This window comes from Mandrillus leucophaeus, unplaced genomic scaffold (assembly GCF_000951045.1).
Source record: "Mandrillus leucophaeus isolate KB7577 unplaced genomic scaffold, Mleu.le_1.0 Scaffold611, whole genome shotgun sequence".
NCBI classification, from domain to species: Eukaryota; Metazoa; Chordata; class Mammalia; order Primates; family Cercopithecidae; genus Mandrillus; species Mandrillus leucophaeus.
In genome coordinates, this window is record NW_012106598.1 from 1,537,697 (window position 1) to 1,559,508 (window position 21,812).

The 21,812-nt window shown below is 34.9% G+C and overlaps 1 protein-coding gene across 1 annotated transcript in view; it reads right to left on the reverse strand.

Annotated features, from left to right (window-relative positions):
• Positions 1–21,812, reverse strand: part of STK3 (serine/threonine kinase 3) — a 485,544-nt gene that overhangs the window by 69,246 nt on the left and 394,486 nt on the right. Inside the window, exon 12 of the mRNA XM_012000011.1 lies at positions 10,187–10,362. Coding sequence (XP_011855401.1) covers positions 10,187–10,362 — 176 coding nt within the window. The remainder of the gene's footprint in view (positions 1–10,186; positions 10,363–21,812) is intronic.

Below are 21,812 nucleotides of genomic sequence, written 5' to 3' on the forward strand. Positions count from 1 at the left end.
TTTCTATTGTGCCTTATATAGATATGCTAAGGGAAAAGTCTTTTAATGTTCATAGTCAGAACAAAAATGATCAAATGGTCAACACCAAAAGCAAGGCAATTTCAGGAATTCTGTACCATCACTGAAGTTCTAATGAATTAGACAGTATATTTCTTTTCATCAAAGAATATAGGCATTAAAATGACTATTTTAGATCTGTCATTAGCAAAGATAATCCAGAACTCAATACTCGTTCCACTGTACTAGGTAGTACAAGAATATGGCCGATAATTAACTTTCTATATATTTATATATTTGTAGCCTTGGCCAATTAGGTAGTTTCATTTGCATTCTCACATTAAGATAGAGAGTTAAAAACTAAACTGAAGGTCTGTGGGAATGAAACTTGATACTTTAACCCAGGTTACTGAGCCTTTTATAAGACGCCTTAATAGTTAATGATAGTATACTGCATATCAAATTTCAACATGCACCATTATTGAATTCATGAAGAAAAAAAGGTTAAGAACCATGAAAATGTGTTTTCAAAATAAATCAGTAAGGTATCTTTTTTCCAAAACACTTTCATCTGCTATGAGAAACAACATTAGTTTGAATGCCCCTATCACTCACTTACCTCCTTAAGATCTATCTATCGTTCTGGGAAGGTGTTTCAACAACTGATGAACACAATTACAAAACAAGGCTACTTTGGTTTTGAATCAAGACAACTAGATTCTGGATTTTTTTTTAAAAAAGTCTATTATTTATTGAAAAGTCTTCCAACATGAAGAATCCAACCTAATGAGGGCTTTCTATTTTATGAATGAGAGGTACTATGGAAAAGGCTACCAACCTAATGGCAAGAAGGAGGAAAAGGTGTCAGCATTAATTCAAGTAGGCCGACAAATATGATAGGCCCCCAAACAATGATGTGCATACTTCTAACTGTGGAAGATAGACATGAGAAGTATGATGGAAGTCAGTTATGGAAATATTTCTGATAGTGAAATACTACGCATACTCAGAAAACCTGAATTAAGTATAAAATTATAAAAATAATTTTAGATTTAAAGAAATTTCATGACAGTTCAAGTACAAAACAACTATTCCATCATCAAAACGCAACCCGATATATGCATTACTAGTTACCTCAATCAATTTTTAAAACTTTTTTGAAATCTAATGCTTTATTTATTTCAAAAGGTAAACACTGTTGGAATATCAGTCTTAAATTAAAAGATCATAAATTACACTGTTCACTCTTTGATCCTAAATTCCACTATTGGTTAACATCTCTTTTGATGTAATCACCCCAATAGTCCCCAGTGCTTACTGACTAAACATCCAAAATTGGGTTATGAATAGAAAGCCCACATGGTTAAAATAACTTCCTTAGACATCAACATTAGCTACAACATATGCTTGGAGTACAATATCTTGTTTTAAAATGTAGAGTAGTCAATTTTTCAACGTAATTTTCTAAATAAATGACATTTTAAAAAGAGCAAACTACTATGAGGAGAGTTTGTGCTTCTTGGAACTCTTTTTGTGAGCCATTTTTCTTTTGCCATGTGCTTTAAACATCTTAATAAATTACAACATGCTGACAAGAAACCACATACTGCACCTGTGCTTTCTATCTTAATTAATCCAATAAGTACAGGCCTGCTCACTTAAATTTGTAAGGGAAATGATGATATAATGAGTTTTAACTTAAGGTATTAATTACCTAAAGAAGCAGAATTAGCTTAATGTTTCAGTAGACTTTGCCTAGACACAACCACCAAATAAAAATTTCAGAAATTACGGAAGCCTTAAACATCACCTTTAGGAATAAGAAAGTGAAACGCTCATTCTACCTCAGGTAGCCAAGGGGATTAAATTCTACTAAACAAAAAAAATTTAAAAACCAGTGTAGCAGTTCAGAGACACTAAAATCTTTGTTGCCTTTACCACAGAATCAACTAAATCTAGTTTACTTGCCCAGTGACTAAATTATTATTTTCTACTTGCACATAAACACTTATCTTCGAAGCAGGTCACCTTCCTTTCAAGACAAAGGTTATGACTATCTTAAATGCCTCAGCAGACTGATGGTCAAAAGCTCATAAAAATTCTACATGGACCTAGACAATCACATGACACAACTGTGCACACGCCACACCATCTGTTGGATATGACTGCCAGCACAGATTTCGTGAGCTGGCAAAGGACTGAAATAGTCAAGAATTCTGCAACTGTTTCAAAGTGCAGGCTTCTCATTAATTTTAATTTCCTGTTGGCTCTACAAGGAATGACTGAGTAGTGAAAGCACAATGTGCCACATACACTTGAGTTCATGCCACATGTACACCTGTAATCATAAACTCTTATCCAAAGCTATCCACTGGAACATTTGGGATTTTGTGTGTTTATTTCTTCTTTACCCTAGAAGAAATAAATCTGAAATATCTATAGTTATCTTTTCATACTTTGTTAATACTCTAGCAAACATCTGGAAATACTTGACAATAATCATTTAATTAATGCAAAGCTAATCGATGACAATATGCTTAAATACTTCACTCAACTGAAGTGGTTTCCTCAGTCCACAGAACTAAGGACTGTAGAGAACAAGCAGTTCTTTGACTAAGGAGTATACTACAAGGAAAACTATAGCCAATAGCTCTTTTAAAACCAGAAACATTACCTGCATTTAAACAGACAAAGCAGATAACATGCTGCTATACTGGTAAAACAAACAAATGAAAAACTGGTAGATGCTGCTGGCTTAAGTTTTTACCTTAAGCTGTCTAGAGGGTCTGTGTTGCTGAGGGCTTACTAAAGGGGTGGCCCTGCTGCTCTTTTTCTGGGGCTATTCCAGTTTCTTTATCACTCCTTCACAGCTGCTGGCTATAGAGGAGGGTGAAAAGACCCTGAGAAAGAAACATTTCTCCAGAACAAGTGAAGATTCCTAAAATGTCCATGGGCAGCTCCAGCAGCAGGGCTGGTACTTTCTCTGCCAACCTTTTACTGTTTTCTGCATTTTCCAACAGTGACTTTTGTTTTGTTTCCCTGTAATCACACTCACTTGCTAACGCAGGCATCAAAAGTAGGACTGTGGCAAAACTAGGAAAGCCCCAGACAACTTTATACTTGGAGAACAAAGTTAGTTTTTTTTCCCTTCTCTGCCACAATTTTTGAGACTTTTTCTTCAGTGTGGCCCTGGTGGATTCTTGTGTCCCTTAGCTCAAAAGGACACCGCCAACTGAATAAATATTTAAGAATCAGAGTAATTAAGAAATGTTAACTTACAATTCAGTATGAGTCAAAACCAAAAATGGTTGATTTACCTAATTTCTTTTATACTAGTAATTATTGTCAATCCAATTTCTTTCTTTTTTAAAATTTGGAACCAATGTAGTGGGTTAACAGATGGCTTTTGAAGTTTTTGTTCTTATTCCAAAATCTTTACGTTACCCAAAATATATCTATTTAAATACGATACTGTAATTTCTTCAAAACACTAGCTACATGCTCTCTATTTAACACTAAACAATCTGGATGCTAAGGCTGTTTGGAAATAATTCTAACAAAAACTGAAACATTAGACTAGTGCTATAATAAACAGATTTGCCTTTTACATTTGTTTTAGAAATCTGCATAGGCACATCCTAAACATAACTTTTTTCTGGTAGGGTTAAAAATAATTCAATTAGCCCAAATATATTTTATTTCCTATCTTTCTACGATAATCCCCAATTTGGTGACATCATAAATTCTTTTCTCATCTCCTTACATTCAGGAACATAACATGAAACAATCCACAGAAAATCCCAAAGACAAATGCTAACAATTTAAAAGGAAGTACACAAATTCTATTGCATACAGGCTTTAAGACAAGGAATGCTTCCTACCCTGCACATCTGTCTAGCAGGTGCCTTTCTGAATAAGTTTTGTCCTTTAGAAATCTGCTCTGAGTACCTCAAAAGACAATAAAGTGTTCTCTTTCATTTCTTTTTTTTTTTTCTTAGAACCCATTTTCCTCAAGGCAGAAGGATGAAGCCTTCTTTGTCCTGAAAATATGGTCAAAGCAACTTTGGCTTATTTTAAGCAACTTCTATCAGACAGACTTAGGAACTACATAAAATACAGTTCTCTTCTAGAAGGCGGCCTCGAGATGCATCATAAAGAGGGAAGATAAAACACATAAACCTTAGTATGATTTACACTTTAATATTAGAGTCACATTTTTTTTTAACATTCTGTAACTAACAGATGAGGGAATGAATAAGATCAGATTTCCCTCATTAACAGCTGGTATCTCTGCTTTTAGTCCATTTCCCCATTTTGTGAGAAAAGCAGTCCACCTAATCACTTACACTGTGCTCCACCTATGCTGCTTCTTTTAACTACTCTCTCTTTGCCCCTCTTATACACACTTTTCCTTGTCTTTTGCCATACTCACTACTACTCTTGGCAATTCTTTATTCATCTCCTGGCAATGCTTCCTTTATTCATATCTTATTTATTTCCATTTCCATTCCCCTCAGTGGCGATTACAAACATTTTCCACTTTCCTCAAAGTGATGAGAGGGTTGAGCAGTTCCAGTTGACAGGTGTAATAAATGTTGAGAAAAGAAGAACTGTTCTAGTCACTCCATCCCTCCCACAATTCCCTTTTTAAGGCTATCTGCCCTACATAAGTCAAAAATAAATAACTCTGCAAAAATTGGATCCAGTCATATGATCTCTTGATATACCTTTCCTCCTGTGAGAACATTTTCCTTTATTTTATTTTATTTTATTTTTTGTTACTGTCACCATTTATCATTTGGTTCCTCACCTTAACTAATCAAAATAGTACTCTTCAATCTAGTATGTCAACTATTTCTGTTAATTAATCTTTCCTCCTCATTCTTGTTTTTCATTTCAATTTTATTCCTATATTATTTTAAGCTTGTGCCACATAACCGATTTCCCCTACCCTGAGTCTCTTCCTATCAATCCTTCATGCTATCTTCAATATTGATATTCTTAAGATACTTTTCATCATGTCATCCTCCAACTTAAAACCTTCAGTGGCTTTCCATTGTCTATTAAATAAACATTCAGACTCTGTAACCTTGCAAGCTTCCACCCTCTGATCTGGATCTACTTTTCTATTTTATCTCTCATATTTTTCCAAATTAACTACCATAGACTTGAAGGTTTCTACTTCATTGCCACCCAGTATACATTATACTTTTCTACTGCTAAGCTTTTTATTACACATCATTCCTTGTAGTGCCTACCTTCTCTCTTTCTGCTATACATTTATCAATGCTTAGACAAAGTCCTCTTCCACATTATAATTTCATATACAACTCCAGCCTTCACCAAATCTCCCTCTTATTCAAAACCACATGGCAATGTCTGAGTTACTGTTCTGGATTACAACTTACCACTTCATTAATTCATACCTTGTCTTCTTAATACATCAGTATAATTTATTTTTACCCACAGTGCCTAGCACAATCCAAAGCAGAAAGTAAAATATTTGTTAAATTAGCTTAATGTTTTCTAACAAATTTTGGAATTTCCAGATAGAATGACTACAAAACCTATGAGGGGCTAAAAGTGTTTCCAAAAGTTTACTTTCAGGAGTTAGCCACTGGAAAAATAGATTCACAAAACTAAAATGAGTCTAAGACAGACAGTAGAAGGCTACATGTCAAAAATTGTGTGTATGTGAAAAATCTGAAAGTAGAGTACTGCAATGGTCATTATCAAAATCATTAATGAACTCTCATTTCCTAAATTCAACATTCTAATTTCTATTGAGTTTTAATTAACACCCTTTCTATTAGATTGTCTGCAAAGTGTACTGTAATAATTCCTTCCATCTCACAGCACCCTTTGCCACGTGACTTGGCTGTTCCTTCCATCATGAGGGGAAATTTATTTCCATATCCTTTGAGTTAGGACCAGACTTCTGACAAATTTTGACAACAGACTATGACAACAGTGACACTGTGCAAATTCTTTCCCCTCTTCTCTTATGCATTTTTTATGCAATTAACCATTTTCAAGTGTTCAGTTAAGTGGCATTATTTACACTCACACTTTCATACAAGCATCACTACCATCCACTTCTGGAACGATTTTTGTCTTGCAAAACGGAAACTGTGCACCTATTAAACAATAACTCCCTATTTCCTGCCCGTGAGAACCAACATTTTATTTTCCATCTCGATGAATTTGACTATTATAGGTAACTCATATAAGTAGAATGATATAGCATTTGTCCTTTTGTGACCTGGCTTATTTCACTTAGCATAATGTCTTCAGTGTTCATCCATGTTGTAGCATATTGCACAATTTCTTTCCTGAGGCTGAATAATATTCCATTTCATGTATTACAACATTTTTTTTTATCCTTTCATCCATCAATGGACACTTGGGTTGCTTCTACCTTTTTGTCATTATGAATAACGCTGCCATGCAAATGGGTGTACAACTATCTCTTTGAGACCCTGCTTTCAATTCTTTGGTACATACCTAGAGGTAGAATTGCTGGATTATATGATAACCCTGTATTAGTTTTTTTTGAGGAGCCACCATATTGCTTTCCATAGTGACTACAACATACTTCCACCAGCAGGTGCACAAGGAAAGGTTCCAATTTCTCTACATCTTCCGCAACACTTGTTATTTTCTCTGTTTGTTTTTTGATAATAGTCATTTGAATGGGTGTGTGGTATCTAATTGTGGTTTTGATATGCCTTTCTCTAATGATTAATGATAATTATTGAAGCTTTTCACGTACTTATTAGCCATGTTTATCTTCTTTGGAAGAATATCTATTTAAGTCATTTGCCCCCCTTCCCCTTTTTTTTTTTCTGAGACAGAGTCTTGCTCTGTCGCCCAGGCTGGAGTGCAATGGCGTGATCTCGGCTCACTGCAACCGCCGTCTCCTGGGTTCAAGTGATTCTCCTGCCTCAGCCTCCCAAGTAGCTGGGATTACAGGCATGTGTCACCACGTCCTAGCTAATTTTGTATTTTTAGTACAGGTGGGGTTTCACCTTGTTGGTCAGGCTGGTCTCGAACTGCTGACCTCAGGTGATCCACCCACCTCAGCCTCCCAAAGTGCTGGGATTACAGGCATGAGCCACCATGCCCAGCCCCTTTGCTCATTTCTGAAATGGATTGTTTGGGGTTTTTTTGTTGCTGTTGAGTTGTAGGAGTTCATTATACATTATGAATATTAACCTGTTATCACATATATGATTTACAAATATTTTCTATCATTTCATTGGTGGCCCTCCACTCTGTTGATAGTGTCTTGTGATGAACTCAAGTTTTCCATTTTGATGTAGTCCAATTTATCTATTTTTTTGTTACTTGTTTTTAGTGTCATAGCCTAGAAATCACTGCCAAATCCAAAGTCATGAAGTTTTTCTCATATGTATTTCCTAGTAATTTTTTAGTTTTAGTTCTTACTGTAAGATCTTTGGCCCATTTTGAACTAATTTTTGTATATGGTGTAAAGTAAGACTCCAACTTCACTCTTTTGCATGTGGATATCCAGTTTTCCCAGCACGATTCATTGATATGCCTCTTCTTTACCCCCAATGAATGGTCTTAGGACCCTTGTCGAAAATCATTTGACCATAGATGTGAAAAGTTTACTTCTCAGCTCTCTATTCCATTGGTCTACATGTGTCTTTCTGACAGTACCACACTGTTTTGATTTCAATAGCTTGGTAGTAAGTTTTGAAATCAGGAAACATGAGATCTTCAATTTTGTTTTTCTTTTTCAAGATTGTTTTGACTAATTAGGGTCCCTTGAGAATCCATATGAATTTTAGGATGAGTTTTTTCTACTTTTGCAAAAAATATCATTAGGATTTTGACAGAGATAACAATGAATCTGTAGATCGGTTTAGGCAATATAAACATCCTAACAATATTAAAGCTTATGATCTATGAATATGTCTTTTCATGTATTGATGTCTAATTTCTTTCACCCATATTTTTGCAGTTTTCAGTGTACAAGTCTTTTACCTACTTGGTTATTCTTAAGTATCTCATTCTTTTTGATGCTATTATCAATGGACACTGTGCAGATTCTAAGTTGACGTCAAGAGGCCTTACAACCTTGTTTTCACCTTCTTGGAAGGCTACTATGGCCACGTAAAAACCCCAGGCTTGCCTGATGAGATCATATGACCTAGTCAATAGTCAGCACAATTGCCAACACATTTGTGAAGTAACTTTAGAGAGACTGTTCAGCCCCATTCAAGCCAGTAGATGACCGCAGTCACTTAAGAAACCCCAGGTGAGCCCAGCAGAAGACACACTTAGATAAACCTAGACAAACTATTAACCCAAAAAATTGTGGTTTTGATGAAAGTAAAATAGTTGTTATTTTAAGTCATTAAATTTTGGGGTGGTAGAAAGATTAACTGAAGCAAAATTAAATCATTTTATTTGCCATTTTTTAACCGTGATAATTTATTCATTACTTTGTAGCTCATTTCAAACTGTTTCTCAGAGACCATTAAGATGTATTCCACACTATTCAGCCATAAAAAAGAATAAAATCTTATCTGTTGAAGCAACATGGATGGAACTGGAGGCTATTATCTTAAGTGAAACAGAAACCGCAAAGTCAAATACTACATGTTCTCATGTATAAGTACGAGCTAACTAATGTGTACACAGGAACACAGAGTGTGGAATAATAGACAATGGAAAGTTGGAAGGGTGAGACGGCAAGAAGGGAGTCAGGGATGAGAAATTACCTAAAGTGTACAAAGCACATTATTTGGGTAATGGTTACACTAAAAGCCCAGACTTCACCACGATGCACTATATCCATGTAAATTTAAAAAACAGCACTTGTAAATTTAAAAAACCTTTAAATTTATGCCAAAAAAAAAAAAAAAAGATTTATTCCAACTGACACAAGACAGAACTCTTTGAGGTTAAATACTCTACATTATTCATTATATTCATGAATAATTTAAAGCTTAAATGTCAGCATTCTAAATAATTCATAATTTTTAAAAAGTAGATAGCTTAAAATGAAATCTTATTAGGACTAAAGACATACTGATTTTATTTTTCTAATTGCTTACTATGATATTGAAAAAAATATTAAGTAGACATTGCAATGATGTTTGCAGGCTAACCTGTGAATTATACTGCTAATATTTGCTAGCAATTAGTACTAAATTTATTGGGGACAGATTTTGAAACTTTATTATCTGATTATTTAAAAACTCAATCACAATATTGAGGAAAAAAGTACTTAAAATATTTATAATTGCAAAGCATTTGGAGTCATGTTGTCTAAGCAAAATGGTTTAATATTACTTAAAAATTCTTAAATTTAAAAAATGTATATATATTTACATATATCTAAAATTGTATTTACGTATACATACATTTATTAATAAAACTACAAAGAATTATAAAGTTATTTTGTTTGGAAAAAATCTTCTAGAACACTATGCAAAAGTAACATTATTATTTAAAATGTTCTTAAGTAAAAATTTACTCCACAAAATTTTCACTCCATTAAATAACTCATTTTGAGAATTTACTCTCTCAAGTTCTGGAAACAGTTACTTTAAAATAATTTACCTATATTTTATGCATTCTTTAAAAGAAGTAAGAAGAACCAGGGTAGAAGAAATAAAGAGAAAATGTAACAAAATAGGCGATAAGGCAGTTTTATATGGAAGTTTATATGCTCCTAGGTACAGAATAGGACTATTATTTCTGAGAAACCAACTGGAATTAACACTTATTCAAATAGAAACCAACTCATATACTTTCAAAATTGAAGCAGATTCTCAAACTATGTCATAAATACCTTTGCATCATTAATTTTGGCAACTGAGTTTACTGACTGTCAGAAGTATCTCATATTTGCATTATTGAAAACATCTTTCAAAATAGTAGTCATTTTAGTTTTAAGGAGTCCTGAATATTTGTCTAAATTTGAGCTATGATTTATTTAACTATAAAAAAGTATTTTCTGCAAGTACGTTTCTATAAGCAAGCTACAGCTTCACAATTCCTCTACCCACGTATATGGCTGTAAAATGAATATTAACATATGGTCTATAATTGTATATACATACACACAGTTCACATACATATGAACTATGCTTCTCAATTTGATGGTAAAATATAGAAGGAGAAAACATAAATGGAAGGATTAAAATGTACTTACAAAGTCAAAGTCTCCATCTTGAGGAACTTTCCAGTTATCAGGAAAAACGTTTTTGGACAAAGGGAAGGGTTCATGCATGTTCTGATTACAGTTTTCGTGACTCTTATTCTTGAAGTCTTGCTTATCAAAGTAGTCCATGAAAGATGGTCTTTGTACTTGTGGTGAGGTTGCATTTCCTTAGGTAAACAAAGAACATAAGGAAGGTATAAGTTCTTACATTTAAGGAAGTATTTTCATTGAAGTATGATTTTTTATGAAGCCATATAATAAATTTGCACTGGTCAGATTCAAGGCCAACAAAATTAATTTCATAAAGAACAAAGTGAAATAAGAATTTAAAAATACCCAGACCAAATAAAAATTAAGCTGATGATTAGGCAAAGGTCTGGAATGTTTAGATTGTAGAAACACTTCAGAAGTCTAGTAGAATCATTATCGTAATTTTATTAAAAATCATTTCAGTTGTATTTCAAATTTCTCAAAGAAAGTAAAGTTTAAAAACTCAAGTGTTTTTGCTGGACTTTTTTTCTTTGCATTTAAGCCTGCATTGCTATTGTTATCGTACATTTTCAGCTGTAAGAAATTATGAGGACTTGGCTAGGCATGGTGGCGCATTGCCCGTAACCTCAGAACTTTGGGAGGCTAAGGTGGAAGGGATGCTTGAGCCCAGGAGCTCAAGACCAGCCTGAACAACATAGCGAGACGCTGTCTCTATGAAAAATACAAAAAATTAGCCAGGTGTGGTGGCACCTATCTGTAGTCCCAGCCACTTCGGCGGCAGAGGTTGGGAGGGTCACTTGAGCCTGGGAGGTCAAGGCTGCAGTGAGTCATGATTGTGCCACGCACTTCAGCCTGGGCAACAGAGCAAGACCCTGTTCAAAAAAAAAAAAAAAAATATATATATATATATATATACTTTTAAAAAATTAAAAAAGAAATTATAAGGACTTACTCAGTTTCCTCTTATATCTATCAAACTGCTTCCTCAGTGTTTCTGATTCCCTCTGCCCCTGGCTGGACTCCCACAGCTTCGCCTGCCAAACTTACATCCATGTCTCCCAACACTACTTCTCTAGCCCAGACCTTGCTCCAAAGTTCCATATCTAACTTTGCTTGCTATTAGATAACTTAATCTGAGGTGAGCTGTCAATTAATTTACCAGTTCTAAAACTAAATTCAAGATCTTTCCCTTCAAACCTACAGCTCCCCTGACATATTCTATCTCCACTAAAGTCAACCTTATTTACTCAATCCCCAAAAATAATAAAGTTGAGAATTAACTCAGACTCCTCCCTTCCCACCACAGCAAACTGATCATTAGGTCTTTTAATTCTACTTCTCAATACAGTTAACCATAACCCCTTTTCTCTACTTATCATTGCAACTGTCTTAGTTTAGCTTCTAATCATTTCTTGCTTAGGCCATTGTAGCAGCCTCCAAACTCGTCTCCTTGCTTCCAATATCACAGTTTTGATTTTAATTTCTGTCAACGTGGTGACCCCTCTAAATACGAACCAAACCATGTCATTCTCCTCAGCATCTTTCAATGGCTCTTCATTTTTTATAGTGAATGACTAAATAGGAAATAAATATTTGGAATAACTAGATTTTTAATCTGGCTATACTGGTCTTGATTGGTGGTTTTCAAATTGGATTCCTTAAAGCCCCAGGGCTCCAAATAAATGTCCCAGAGACCACCAAGAAGGCATTTCCCATATAATTCTCCAAATAGAAAGTAAATTGCTTTCTTTTTTCTTTTTGAGATGGAGTCTTGCTCTTGTTGTGCAGGCTGGAGTGCAATGGCATGATCTCAGCTCACCACAACCTCCGCCTCCTAAGTTTAAGCAATTCTCCTGCCTCAGCCTCCCAAGTAGCTGGGATTGCGGGCACGTGCCACCATGCCTGTCTAATTTTGTATTTTTAGTAGAGATGGGGTTTCTCCATGTTGGTCAGGCAGTAAACTAGTTTCTTAAAAATTTTTGGTGGGAGTGCACCTCCCCACAAGGGGCCCTGCTGGGCAACTGTAAGTTACAAAAAGTATTTTTAAAATGTAAAATTGAAATCTTTCCTTCTGTAATTTACACTCATGTTCCAAAGAAATTCCTCTTTCATATAATTGTCCCTCAAATATCTGAAGACAGAGGTAATGGCTCCTGTCTTGGCTGTCTATTTTTAATATAAAACATCCCCATTTCCTTTCATAGGATATATGTTTCAGATTCATCACCAACTTGTTTACTTGCCTATGGAGACATTCTAGTCTCACTGTTCCTCTAAAAAGAGACATAATATTCATAACTGTCGTCTGATCAACCTAGATTGCATTTGTAATAGTCCTGGCACAGTTTAAAACTACAGTTACTACTATGACCACTAAGTAACACTGTTAGTTGGGATGAGCTTTAGGGTCATTTTGGTCAAAAGAATGCATGCTAAGACTTATTTTTAGTCTTTAAAAATATGAGGAAAGCCTAAATCGATGCCTAGTTTATGTGGCAAATCAGAGAGTCTGGAATTCTTAAACAAACTCCAAAAAACAAAAGGGTGGGGTGAGGGAGACAGAACTGACAGGTAAGCATCCTATCTCCTCTTTCCTTTCTCCCTACTTTTGGATCTCTATGTGCGTTATTTGACAGATTGGGAACCTAGGTGAGACGGCTTAGGTGAGGATACAAGAGAGAGTGGTAATGGTGATATTTATTCATTAAAAAAATTCTGTCTCATTGCCTTAAAATAAAATGGTTTGCCATATCAAAACTAAGGTTTTACTGACTTCACCTTATGTGTTTAAAAAAATTTTTTTAAGATAAAATTTACCATCTTACTTCTGGGTATATATCTGGAATTGAAAGCCAGGTCTTGAAGAGATATCTGTATCCCCATGTCTATTGCAGCATTATTCATAATAGCTAACACATGGAAGCAAGCCAAGTGCCCATTTGCAGAGGAATGGATAAGCAAATTGCGAGGAAGGAAATTCTGACACATGCTACAACATGGATGAACCTTGAGGACATTATGCTATGTGAAGTAAGCTAGTAACAAAAGAACAAAATACTGTATGATTCCACTTATGTCAGGTACTTAGAGTAGTCAACATCATAGAGACAGAAAACAGAATGGTGGTTACTAGGGAATAAGAGGAGAGGGAAATGGGGAGTTAGTGTTTAATGGGTACAGAAGTTGAGTTTTACAAGATGAAAAGAGTTATGGAAATTGATGGTGGTGATGGCTGCACAACTTTATGGAAGTGCTTAAGATTAATACCACTGAACTAGATGCAGGCATATTTTGCAGTTATTGCAGGTTTGGTTCCAGACCACTGCAATGAGAGTATCGCAATAATGTAAGTCACATAAATTTTTTGGTTTCCCAGTGCACATAAAAGTTATGTTTGTTTGATTGCTTGCTTTCACAACGTCAATTTTCTTAAAGAAATTTTTTTTTAACTTTTAAGGTCAGGGGTATACGTGCAGGTTTGTTACACAGGTAAACTTGTGTCATGGGGGTTTGTTGTACAGATTATTTCATCATCCAGGTGTCAAGCCTAGTACTCATTTGTTGTTTTTTCTGATCCTCTCCCTCCTCCCAGCCTCCACTCTCTGAAAAGCCCCAGTGTATGTTGTTCCCCAGATGTGTCCATGTGTTCTCAACATTTAGCTTCCACTTGTAAGTGAGAACATGCAGTATTTGGTTTTCTAAAAGTTATGTTTAGGAGTGACATCAGATAGATGGCTGACAAGAGAGGCCTGGTGCTAGTCCACTCTCAACAAAAAAAGACCAAGGCACCAGATAAACAGCTAAGATTTGACTGGAGTGTCAGTGGGAGAACCCTGGAGAATAACGAGAGAGTGCAGAGGCACCTGTGCTGCTTAGAAGTTCAGTTTGGGGTGGCTGTAGAGTTTCTTAAATAATACCACAGTGAAGTTTGCAGTATCAGTTAACTCTTCCTTTCACAAAAGAGTTCTCTGTAGCATGAGATGCTGTTTCATAACATTTTACCCACAGCAGAGCGTCTTTCAAAATTGTAGTCAATCCTTTCAAACTCTACCACTGCTTTATCAACTAAATTTATGGAAAATTCTAAGTCCTTTATTGTCATTTCAACAATGTTCACAGCATCTTCACAAGGAGGAGATTCTATCTCAAGAAACCACTTTCTTTGCTCATCCACAAGAAGCAACTCTTCATCGGTTCAAGTTTAATAATGAGATTGCAGCGATTCAGTCACATCTTCAGGTTGTACTTCCAAGTCTAGTTCTTTCACTATTTCCATCACACTTGCAGTTACTTCCTCCACTGAAGTCTTTAACCCCTTAAAATCATCCATGACGGTTGGAATGGACTTCTTCCAAACTCCTGTTAATGCTGATCTTTTTACCTCTTCCTATGAATCACAAATGTTCTTAATAATATGAAGAATGGTGAATCCTTTCCAGAAGGTTTTCAACTTACTTGGCCCAGATCCATCAGAGCAATCACTATTTATGGCAGATATTGCCTTATAAAACGTATTTCTTAATAATAAGACTTGAAAGTCTAAAATACTCCTGGATCTATGAGCTACAAAATGGATGTTGTGTTAGCAGGCATGAAAACAACACTAATTGCCTTGCATACTTCCATCAGAGCCCTTGGGTGACCAGGTGCATTCTCACTGAGCAGTAACAGTCCAAAGATAGTATTTTTTTCTCAGCAGTAGGTCTCAACAGTAGGCTTAAAATATTCAGCAAACCATGGTGTAAACAAATGTGCTGCCATCCAGGCTTCATTATTCCATTTACAGAACACAGGCACAACAGAATTAGCATAATTTTTAAGGGCCCTAGGATTTTCAAAATGGTAAATGAACATTGGTTTTAACTTAATCTCCACCACCAGCCTGTCCTTTGAAGCTCAGAAGCCAGGCATTGACTTCTCCTCTGTAGCTAGGAAAGTCTTAGATGACATCTTCCAATAGAAGACTTTTTCTTCTATATTGAAATTATGTTGTTTAGTGTAGCCACCTTAATCAATTATCTTAGCTACATCTTCTGGATAACTTGCTGCAGCTTCTACACCAGTACTTGCTGTTTCACTTTGTACTTTTATGGTACGGAGATAGCTTCTTTCCTTAAATGTCATGAACCAACCTATGCTAGCTTCAAACTTTTCTTCTGCAGCTTCCTCACCTCTTTCAGCCTTTACAGAATTGAACAGAATTAGAGCCTTGATCCGGACTAGTCTTTGGCTTAAGGAAATGTTGTGACTGGTTTAATCTTCTATCCACACCACTCAAACTTTTTCCATATCAGAAAGGGAAAGGCTGTTTCACTTTCTTATCATTCATGTGTTCACTAGAGTAGAACTTTTAATTTCCTTTAATAACTTTTTCTTTGTATTCACAACTTGGCTGTTTGGTACAAGAGGCCTAGCTTTCACCCAGTCTCAGCTTTCAATATGCCTTCCTCACTAAGTTTAATCATTTCTAGCTTTTGATTTAAAGTGAGAGATGTGTGACTCTTCCTTTCACTTTAGCACATAGAGGCCATTGTAGGGTTATCAATGGGCCTAATTTCAATACTGTGGTGTCTCAGAGAACAGGGAGGTCTGAGGAGAGGGAGAGAGACAGGGTAATGGCCTGCTGGTGGGGCAGTCAGAACACATACTACAATTGTCAATTAAATTTGCCATCTTATATAGGGGCAGTTTGTTGTGTCCCAAAACAATTACAATTGTAACACCAAAGACCACTGATCACAGATTAGTGTAACAGATATAATAATGATAAAAAGGTTTGAAATATTGTGAAAACTACCAAACTATGACACAGAAACACAAAGTGAGCACATAACGTTGGAAAAACAGCACCAACAGACTTGCTTGACACAAGGTTGCCACAAACCTTCAATCTATAAAAAACAGTGTCTGTGAAGCACAAAAAAGCAAATCGCAATAATGAGGTATGCTTATGGTTAAAAATGGTTAAGATGGTGAATTTTAGGTTATATGTATTTTACCACAATAAAAAAATTTTTTAATTACCATCTTAACCATTTAAAAATGTGCAGTTCAGTAGCATGAGGTATTGTGTGACCAATCTCCAGAACTTTCACCTTGCAAAATGGAGACTCTTGTACCCAATAAACAACTCGCCATTTTCCCCTACCTCTAGCAACTACCATTTTACTTTCTGTTTTTATGAGTCTTACTACTCTGGATACTTCATATAAGTGAAATCCATTAAAGTGGTTTTTTTTTTCCTTTTTTTTTTTTTTATGATTGGCTTATTTCACTTAACATAATGACCTCAAGGTTCATTCATGTTGTGGCATGTGTCAACATTTCCTACCTTTTCAAGGATAAATAACATTCAATTCTATGCATATACTACATTTTGCTTATCCATTGTCTGTCAATGAATACTTTAGTTTTTCCACTTTTGTTGAATACTGCTCCTATGAACATGAGTATAGAAATGTATCTCAGAAATCCTGCTAATTACGTGGTTTTGTGTTATTTACTCTTTTTTAAATAACTAAGTTTTTCTCTATGTGCAGATCTTTATTTGCAAGTAATCTTATTTTTTAATATCTATCCAGAGGTCTTTTTCACTTTCTAGTGGGTGTTTTGATGGTTGAGCCTAATCTCTGATTAAATGAATGATTACGATACAATGTAAACATGTGAATAATATAATTATTGGTAAAAGTAATTTTTATTTTTACCCTATGAATATGTTGTATGGATGGATGGGGGGGTGGACCGACTGATTTGACTGACTGACAGGGTCTCTCCTTCTGTCTCCCAGGCTGGAGTGCAGTGGCATGATCTCCGCCCACTGAAGGCTTGACCTCTCAGGCTCAAGCGATCCTCCTCAGCCTCCTGAGTAGCTAGGACTACAGGCATGCACCACCACACTTGGTTAATTTTTGTTTACTTTTTGTAGAGATGAGGTCTACAAAAAGGCCACCACACCTGGCTGAGTTATGTCTTTTAAATGTGTTTCCATCTTTACTTTTCATTAAGTCATAAGTTCCCTAATGCAGAATTCCAAATCCTTTACCTAAATAATTTCACAGCTATCTCTATCAATATGTGTTTTTGACTGTCTACCTAGATATTCAATATCTATGAACAACAACAGCAGGAGCCATGTTACATGGTTTTTCAATGTTACTTTTGAATTAGTAGAAGCTATATGTATTTCATTACTAGCATTGGTGCACTGCTGATAACGTATTTGAGAAAGTATTGTGACTACTACAATTATTATTAGGTTGGTCCAAGTAATAATAGAATGATCTATCCCAGTAGAGTCAGAAAGAACCTGATTTTCAGAATATGCATGTATTAGTGGAAAAATAGAAAAAGACTCTCAACACAACTGTTTATCTAAGGACCAGTCCTCTAATTACAGTTTTAGATGGCTAGAAAATAAATGTGACAAGACATCTGGGACCCAAATGGTACCCACTGTAAAGATATTGAGATAGTCTATCAAATTTAAGACACTATAAAACACCAATATTTGTGGTAAACCTTTAGAACTCAGAACACTCTCATATCTCACATTCAAAGTTCATGAAAATGAAACTCCTTAGGGATAGTTCAGCAAGATAATGGCAAAGGCTGCCTTTAGATTTCCTGTCATAACAGATTTTACAGGAATGTTAAAAATGAACAAAATATATAGAAGAGAAGGTGTAATATTTCAATGATCAATAAATATGCTAAAAATAAAGACATTGTGTTTATGGTGTTCATCTTCAACTTTGTTCCCTGAAATCAACAACAAAAATAGAAATTGCTTAATCTGATGGGTTACATTACTGATGTTTAGATAGGACACATACATTCCATTAACATTTTCAGCAGATTTTTAGTACCTTTGATTTGTCTCTAGGCTTCATCATTACAAGACATATTTCTCTATATTCAGAATTGAAATTTGGTTCCCATGGTAACCTCTTAAATGAAAATCGAGTCTAGGAATTTAACCTGTTATTCTCCATTTCTGTCCCATTTTGTAAATTTAAAAAAATTGCAAGTGTAGCTCAACTTACGCATATTTTTTATAAACTAATCAAAGTAGTAAATCAAACCATAAAGCTGGGAGAAGGCGGATAATCCCTTAAAGAAATTCTTTGCTCAATATTCTTTTTGTTTCTTTTTCTTTTTAAAAGGAAGATTGATTCTGTAATAGAATTATATATTTAGTTGTAAGTTCTGTTTTCATCAAGAAGTCTTAAAATGTGTCACATAAATACATCTGAAAACTTTAACATCCAGTATTACATAATAAGGGTTATCAAGTTTGTCAAGGAAAGTCAGAATCAGGGAGGAGAGGAAAAACGGTTTCTTTAGAAATGAATTGCTGGAAAAGTAAGAAACTCCTAAACCACCATTATCAACTGTATTTGATAATGAATGGAAAGGTTTCACTGAAGCATATTTCTAGATAGCATTCTATAAAAAGTAAATTTAGTATTTGTAGGTACTTTGGTAAAAATGAAACAAAACAAGAGAAACTACAAAAAGCATGCATTGTGGCACTACTAATTCAGTGAAGACAACAGCACTCTGTGACCTATGTTCCTCCCCAGATCATCTTCCTCTCTCCACACCAAGCCAGAACCACATTGCTTTCATTAATTTTTTTTTTTTTAATCCAGCACTGGCTTCATTGCTGAGGCTCTCATTATGGTCTTCTTTGTTTTCTCCTCAACTAGGAGATAAGGAACTCTTCATCCCAGAATCTTTACAAACTTCCCAGTACTGTAATAAACAGAGTTCTCTTGATACACCACTGACTCTTACTTCAGACCTCTGTATCTGAGAAAATTCACCCAAACCATTATTGGAGTAAATTTAAAACTAATATTTTCCTACCAGAAACTAACATTTATAGAGTACCTATTCTAATATGATCTACATATTAAGAGCAGCAGCATAAACTGGGAAGGAGAAGGAGAAAAATAAAATCTCAGAAGTTGCTTTTTTCACTACGAAGAATAAAGTGGGGGAATTTTAATCTTCTACAAAAACCTTCAAAACAGAAAGATGGGCTGACCAGGCATTTCCTATAAAGATGAGGAGAGTAAGAAAAAGGCTGAAGGAAAGACAGTGTTCTTTTCTGCAATGAGTCAGAGAAGAAACAGTTTCATTAGAGAGAAGTGGTAGCAACAGAAAGGGGAGAAGCAGACTACTCCTTGGTGCTGATTAAATAAAGAAAGGAAATTACTAGGAAATTTCATTCCAGGAATCTATTCTTCTAATCCCAACAGTCTTGTGCGTGCTCCTGACAACATCCCAATCAGGAGCTTCTAACTGAAGTCACATGAGCCACCATTAATGTTGTAGTGTCTTGAAGTGAAAAATTTGCCTCCCTAATATCTATAATTCCTAGCTTCCTGACTAGGGGTGAGAAAGTATCTATCTTGTTGGAAAAAGTGGCCATGTAATACAATTCTGGCTAATGACACATAAAAATAAGGGTTTAGGCCAAGTACGATGGCTCATACCTCTAATCCCAGCATTTTGGGAGGCTGAGGCAGGAGGATTGCTTGAGGTCAAGAGTTTGAAGCTGCAATAAGCTATGGGCTATGATCACACCACCATTTCCACTCTAGATGACAAAGTAAGACCCTTCTCTCAAAAAAAAAAAAAAAAAAAAATCAAGTAAGGGTTTCTAGGAAAGCTCTGTTTTCTTGATACAGGCACAATCCTTTCTGTTTTTTGCTCTTTTCTACTGCCTGGAATGCAGACTTGATGGATAGAGATCCTGCATTTATTTTGCAGGCAGAAGAACAAGCATAATATCCTAAAGATGGTATCACAGAAAGGATTTCTAATGACATCATGAACTCACTCTGCCAGTGCTGGATACTCTGCTTCTGGATTTCTCGTTAAATGAGAAAAGAAATTAATCTTATTTTGTTTAAACCACTGTTATTTGGGTTTATTGGTACATACAGTCAAATTCAGTCCTTAACTGATACATTTCTATTCCCAAATGGAGGATGTAGGGAGAAGCAGAAGAAGCAGCAATCTTCAGTTTTACTGCAGAAACATTCCAATTTCAAACTTGAAGTCCACTATTATACAGAGTAGTTTAAATATCAGTACGTTTCAGATACATTATAGTTTTAAAGGTTTTTTTACGGGTTGACCTAAAAAACCTATGGCAAAGTGCCTTTTGGCTTCCATACTCAAAAATTTTTAAAATAACCCATTCCTAAGATAAAAATAAACATTCTTACAGAGAGTTAACAAAAGTTTAAAAAGCAACTTAAATAAAAGGAGGAATCTATTCTGTTAGATTTTTCTTTCTGGATGATTTGATAACAAGATACTATTAACCAAGATGTGTTTACACTTAATTTTTTATTCAAACGTATGTGCTTACACTTCTAAATATTTTCCATTGCTTAATTTAAAACCTAGCATTAACATTTAGAGTATCTCTTTGTCATACACATAAAATATTAAAAAACAATTTTAAAAAAATTTTAAAGAGGAAAACTGGTTAGGTTTGTTTTAAAAGTTAATGGGAGGGGGCAGCTGCAATTGCCCAGTAATGTTTAACGACACAATATGAAACACATGCCACAATGTGGAGCTGAGTCTCCAGGGAGATACATGTTCACAGAAGTGGGACAGAGAGGATGATGTTTCTGACTTATGATTTATTAAAAAAAAAAAATACTAGGCTCTTCAATGAGAAAATAAAGCAGGAAATCTCAAGATAGTAACCACTGTCATATGTGATGTGGTTGCTACGGCAAATAGTTTTTTTAAGCACAGAAAGAATAATCACATAAAATTCACATCAATTTCTCCAGCTGCAGCTGAATTCTGATCCCCAGCTTACAAAAACATTTTATTTTAACAATAATTTTAATGTTCAGAATTACCTAGTTCCTCAATTTTGGCCCCAATTCCTTCAACTAGTTGCTTATGGAACTAAAAGCCTATTAGCAATAAAGAATAAAGTAACTATCATTCATTCTCTTTGTGGATAAGAAATTTTAAAGAAAAAGGTTGCTTTTCATCTCCTTCATGCATCCCCAAAACATTAACAAGTAAACCAAATTGTGAGGAATACAATACCATAGAAAATATGTCAGTCCACCCACAATTATTCATTAAGTTTCTTAATTTGCACATCTTCTAAACAAAAGTCCTCATAAAAATGTAAATATATAAAGCAATATTTTAAAATACTTTAACAAAATAATTTAATTTTTAACTTCTTACCATGATTATGACAAAGATATTCAAGTTTAGAGAATAAAATAACAATCATGACTTCAGCAAAGTATGTGTCAACATCAAAGAGATTTATAAAGATTACCTAATTTGTTCTTCTAAAAATATTTTAAGACGTGGGTGGTTCCACCTCATTAATGACCTTGGAAATGTGTCCTTTAATTTGTTGCCAAGAGTATAGTGAATACATATAAAAACCAGGATGTTAACACAGAAGCTACTGACATCAGTTTTTTTCTGAACTTCACCATACTGTATTTTAAAACCAAGAAGGATAAACATAACATGGAGAAGGTCCACGGACTATTCATAAGAGATTAAAAAGCTTAGAAAATAATACCTGCACAAAGGTTAAAGAGACTGAAATTATTCAGCT